The 6,000-nt window shown below is 42.1% G+C and overlaps 1 protein-coding gene across 6 annotated transcripts in view; it reads left to right on the top strand.

The window, feature by feature from the left end:
• The first annotated feature begins 569 nt into the window (after window positions 1-569).
• Window positions 570-6,000, top strand: part of NBEA (neurobeachin) — a 685,682-nt gene continuing 680,251 nt past the window's right edge. For all 6 annotated transcript variants that reach the window (XM_059144025.1, XM_059144024.1, XM_059144021.1 and 3 more), the window contains exon 1: window positions 570-1,411. In XM_059144025.1, coding sequence (XP_059000008.1) covers window positions 1,118-1,411 — 294 coding nt within the window. In that variant the 5' untranslated portion in view covers window positions 570-1,117. The remainder of the gene's footprint in view (window positions 1,412-6,000) is intronic.

The raw sequence follows: 6,000 nt of genomic DNA, 5'->3' as shown, positions 1-6,000 counted from the left end.
CTGTAGAAAAAGACCCATTACACTCCATCTGTAGCCTTCCCCGACAATGCAAGATCTTTCCCCGTGGTGCGTTTGTTTCTGCTTTGACAGCCACTTTTTATTTGGGAAATTGGGGGATGGGGGGCGCTAGGCGGGTAGTACTGCGAGGAAGGACGAAGAGGGGCAGAAAGAGGTCGTCTGCCACTCCCCTACCTTACAAGGCACGTGGCACTGGCAGTGGCAGCTGCTAGATGCAATGATGAAGACGAAGATGATGAACCTCCTCTTAGCAAAAGGATATTGAAGGAAGGAGGAGGAGGCAGCGAAGGCAAGACACACACTCACTGTGTCCTTCCCTACAGGGAGAATCCACCCTCTAGGGAAAAAGTACAAGGAAGCCACTACCTGTCCCGCCTCTACCAGCTTGCCCCAGGGTCTGGCATTGGTCCCCATGCACCTGCTCACCTGTCTATCGGCTCAGGGTGGTTGGGGGAGGGAGGAGGGGTGTCGGGGTGGGTGGGTGGAAAAGAGAAGGAGGGCAGGGCAAAAGAGGGGGTGCACCGAGGGCTCCACCCCCGGAGACTCTGCGCAGGCGCAGTGGCCGCTACCGCAGGCAGGGGGCGGCAACATGGCGGAGTGAGCGGCGGCGTCGGGGCTTCACAACAACAGTGGCGCCCGTAGCAGCAGTAGCAGCAGCGTCAGTAGCGTCGGCCACAGCCTGAGCTTCAGCACCGGCCAGCGTCGTGGCCAGCTGCTCGCCCCTCAGGGCTTTTCAGAGCGGCGGCCGCATCTCCGCGGGGGGCGGGCCGGGCCGGACGGACCGGGAGGGGGAGAGAGAGGAGGCAGCGGTAGCGGCGGCGACAGCGGTATAGCTGCTGGGCGGGCACTGCCGCTCGCCGGGCAGCGGTTAGCGGCGCAGCCACCGCCGGGAATAAGCCTGGGAATAACCCACCGCCTCCGCCGGGGAGGGCGCCGGAGCGGGCCGGGCTGACGCGCAGGCGGGAGCGGGCCCGGCGCCGCGGCGCTGGTGGATGCTGGGGCTCCGAGGCGACGGCCGGGGGGCGGGGGCCGAGGCAGGTATAACGGTACCGGCGGAGGCAGCGCCTCTGCTCTTCCCTTCTACCCAGGAGGGGGGCAAATGGCGAGCGAGAAGCCGGGCCCGGGCCCGGGGCTCGAGCCTCAGCCCGTGGGGCTCATCGCCGTCGGGGCCGGAGGCGGAGGCGGCGGGGGCAGCGGCGGTGGCGGCAGCGGGGGCAGTGGGATGGGAGAGCTGAGGGGGGCGTCCGGCTCCGGCTCGGTGGTGCTGCCCGCGGGGATGATTAACCCTTCGGTGCCGATCCGCAACATCCGGATGAAATTCGCAGTGTTGATTGGACTCATACAGGTCGGAGAGGTCAGCAACAGGGACATCGTGGAGACGGTGCTCAACCTGGTAAGGGAAAAGGCGTGCTCTCCATCTGCCTCCCAGCCCCCCATAGCTTGCCTCCCCAGCCTCTTGCTCCCACACACCACCCCCAGGGTCGCACACGCTGCGCGTCCCTGGGAGCCCCGATCGTCGGGCGGGTATTGCCCAGCGGGTGACCTGCCTGCGCGCAGCCTTAGCCACGCCACCTCCCAGCTCTCCTCTGGTCCTCTCCTGCCTCCTGAGTGCGGTGCCCAACTTAACACCGCTTATTATCACTTCTCCTGACTATGAGCAGAAATTATTCCTTGCCGTGCAGGTTGTGGGTTGACTTGAGAGTTTAGTTAGGGGGAGAGGAGGCCTCCTTTTCTCTGGGGTTCTTTCTTCTACACTCTTAATTGTCTGTGGTGTCGCTCTCCGAGGATGAAAGCCTTGCCCCTGGAGCCTAAATTCCCCCGTGCTACCGAAATGTGAGAAGCGCATTAGCTCTAACTTGAGCAGCTGAGGTGTGATGTTTTCAAATGAGGAAAATGATGCAGTTTTGCATCTGCCTTTAAATATATTCAGAGGCTGTGATGGAGAGTGTTGTGGCTGTATTTTGCATGCCCCCCCCCCCCTTTCCCGCCCCATCTCTTTTTAGGCAGCCTTCTTTCTTTGTAATATTGCCCTGGGTATGCTGACCTCTTAGTCATTTTTTTTTTTTTTTAAAATGCACACAAGGTGTTAAAATGTGAGGGCACCCAATCATACAGGTTGGTTTCTATGGTTGCCTTCCGAGAGCGTGGCATGTGGATCAAGACTAAAGGCAAGGTGTTAAATGAAGCCGTGGGTTTTGGTTTCTTTCATGATAAGAAAGAGTTACTGCAGAACTGTGTATGACTTAATGTTTTGCACTATCTACAGAGAGGCTAAGAAACGTTCAAGATGTCAGGGGAAGAAATGAGAAGAAATAAAGAAAGCAGAATCATAAATTGCGGATAATTAAGAGTAGTTCATTTTTAATGTTTTGCAAATGCAGTTTTGCTGCAGCAAAGCTTTTAAAGCAGTTTCCTCTGCAATATCTAGTCTTTGATACACTGTTAAGGTAGGGTTTTGGAAGACAAGGCTTAAATCAGGAGCGGATCAGTTGACTTGTGTTTGGTGTGGAGTCACAGAAATGTAAAAATATGTTTACAAGGAGATTTTATAACACCTATATAGTCTGATTTTTCAGCCAAGCAATTATTTTTATTTCATCTATTGGAAAACTGAAAGAAAGCTGCAACTATAGCAGTGGTGCCCTGAGACGTGGATTAATGTCTGTGGTCTTATGAACCTCTTAAATTCACAGAAAAGTTAAAGCTGCTTTTTTCCCCCTTTTTTGCTAGTATGTCAAGTCAAAGAATATGTGTTTGCTTTGTTATATTATTACTTTTTACATAGAATACACCTCTTTCTACTCTACCTGTCAAATAAATCACCAAAAAAGTCATTGTAAGTTTGGGGGAATGTCACCTGGATATAACCAAATTCTTTTCAAAACAATGACAGAAATATTGTTTCTTTTAACCAGCTGCAAATAGGAGATCAGTACTTGCCTTTTTAAAAAAACAAGCAAGATGAAATCTCAAAATCTATTAGTATGTTAGCAGGTACTGTATTTCTGTAAATTTAAAAGAACACATATAAAGTTTTTTTTTTTTCCAGTTTTCACCTAACCAGTACCATTTTTTAACCTTAGGTGATGTGATATTAGGTTATTTTAATAAGAGTTTGTATGCTTAGTAAATTTTAACATGATAAGAGGCAATAGAGCTCTCACAAGCTGGAAACTGATTTGAATGTGTAACCAGTTTGGACTCTGCAGCAGTAGTGATGTATGCCAGATCAGTTCTTAACAGATGGGGTTCTATACATATACAGTTAGGTTAAGAAAGGAAGTGAAATACTTCTTTTGAAATAGAAAAGAAATTTAACTCTCTTACAGTGCAGTAAAAATCTGGCGTGAAGTCTCAGTATGCAAACATTATGTTAGAGATTAGCTTTACTGTTAAGCTTAATTGGAGTAATCAGAAATAAGGTAATACTGAAATGTTATATCCCAAATCCACATAAGACCTTGTAACTCATTGATTTTGGAATAAAAAAGGTTAGGTTTAAAATTTCTTTGTACATATTTAAAGGATGCAGTAGTTCTTGAAACGTTTGGGGAAAAGAATATATGACAAAGGGAGCTATTTGCTATTAAGTTGTTAATTATATTGATTTTAGAATACAAATTGATCACTTGAAGGGTAATATTTCTTGAGCTGTAGGTTTAGGGCTTTATCTTTCTAATATACTCATGAAAAAAATGTCATGCTTAAGCTGGTTCTGAAAATACTTGGAAATCATAGGCATTTAGAAAATAATTATCAAAACAATTCTGTTTACTTAATAAGTAAATCAGTAAAATCCATTTAGGGAGCTTAGTGACTAGTTAGAAGTTAGAAGCTTCTAATATTATCTCTAAAGTGAGTTTTTTCAATTTTCAATCTTAATTTAAAATATTAAATTAAAAAAGTAGGTAGAAATAGTGAAATCTCTATCACAGTGCCATTTATGACAGAAAAGAAAGGAGGGAAACTGATGAAACTTCAAAACAAAACAGTTTCTACTTAGACAGTCTTAATCAGTCACTTTTGCCAAAATATTTATCTATTTTTCATGTACATTCTATATCTCTAGATAAAATGGGAATACTAATTCATGGTTTTCAGGTGTTTTTTTTCTCTTGCCTTGCCCAAAGAATTAAAAGTTTTGGTGAGTGAAGTTTAAGTATGCAGTAAAATATAGGGTTTCTACGCAGTCATAGCTGTAATTTTTCTGCTTTTGTTTGCCAAGGTAGAGCTGTTTCCATTAATCAGGTGGGTTATGAATTTGTCGAAGAATCACAGATGTAAAGAGAAATAAAGTGATTAATTTCAATTGTAGATGGATATATTTTGTATAATGATATTGATAACTTGAAATGTTAAAATATAGCACCCAATATTTATATTTACAGAATCAGGAAGATGAGTAAATCAATTTATAAATAATGTTACAATGATATTATAGTGTCAAGAATTTTGCAGTGTAGCTGTGAAAGAAGCTGATCATCAACAAACTTTGACTTTAGGAAGAATTATTTAATGTAGCAGTACAAGAGAGTCCTAACTCTAGATAAGGAATTTGGTTGCCTGTTTCAGTTATAAAATAGGCATACTGCTTAATCGAGTGCTTCTTTTGTAAACACCCTTAACATATGTTTGTATAAGGCTTTTCTTTCCTTGAAGTAAATGCTATGTAAATATCATGTGTTCTTTGTTTATAAATGAAAGTTTCTTTTTATCAAAGATTTTAATATAAACATAGTTTTAGAAAAGATAAAATAGAGGATTGATATTTACTTAATGAAAGAATTCAGGTTTGAATAGTTGTATTAGGTAGTATAATTCTATAGCATTTGATTAAAAATTTTTTTCCCCAAATTACAGTGCCATATCAGTGTATCTTTTTTTTTTTTTTTAAGATTTTATTTATTTATTTGACAGAGAGAAATCACAAGTAGAGGAGAGGCAGGCAGAGAGAGAGAGGGAAGCAGGCTCCCTGCCGAGCAGAGAGCCCGATGCGGGACTCGATCCCAGGACCCTGAGATCATGACCTGAGCCGAAGGCAGCGGCTTAACCCACTGAGCCACCCAGGCGCCCCATATCAGTGTATCTTGTAAAAAAAATACTTCCTCTGATAATTTCATTTTTTTACATGTGAATGGCATATTATATTGAAAACAATATAAGATACTTACCCGGGATTTTGTGGGCAAAGTTACTCTCCTCTCTTGCATATGAGTCATAGTATTTTTGTTAATAGGGAATTTTTAAGTGACTCTCTTGTGATTAAATGGGACAGTAGCTTTTCTTAGAGTTTTTTCCTTTGTAGTTTGAAAATCAGAATCATTTTCCCTTTAAAGATACATAGAATTTCACAAACAAAAGGTATATTCTGCATTTGAACTGAATTTATTTTAAAAATATGTAGTTGCATCTTGGAATCATGAAAGTCCATAATATTAACAAAATTACATTTACCTATATAAAAAGAGAATTTCCTGCATTTTAATTTTACATTGGCATGTAAGTCATTTCATATTAACTTGAATTATTTTATTTTTGCTATTGAGTATTGCAAGTTAATTTAAGAATCCATTTGTAAACATTGGAAGTTACACCATCAAGAGTTCTGAGATTTTCCACAGAAAGATTCATTTAGTCATGGAATGACACCAAAGCAGTATGGATAAGCCCTGAGAAATGTATAGAATTGTTGAATCATTATACTGATGTAACACTGTATGTTAATTATAGTTGAATAAAAAAAGAGCAAAGTGCAAATACTCTATAGCCAGATTATAATCAAGGCATATTAATTTTAAATAAGTATTTTGTTGTATATTGCTAGTCAGTTTTTGGCAAATACTATGCTGTTGAATAAATGTATCTCAAGGTTCTGTGTTTGCTATGCTTTCCCCAAACACAGTATAGAGAAATTCATTGGAATTTATTCAATTGGAATAAAAAAAGTTAGGTTTAAAATTTCTTTGTACATTTAAAGATGCA

The sequence above is a fragment of the Mustela lutreola genome, chromosome 13 (genome assembly GCF_030435805.1).
Source record: "Mustela lutreola isolate mMusLut2 chromosome 13, mMusLut2.pri, whole genome shotgun sequence".
Taxonomy (NCBI): Eukaryota; Metazoa; Chordata; class Mammalia; order Carnivora; family Mustelidae; genus Mustela; species Mustela lutreola.
The sequence above is the reverse complement of the archived record's forward strand: the minus strand, read 5'-3'. Positions and strand labels throughout refer to the sequence as shown.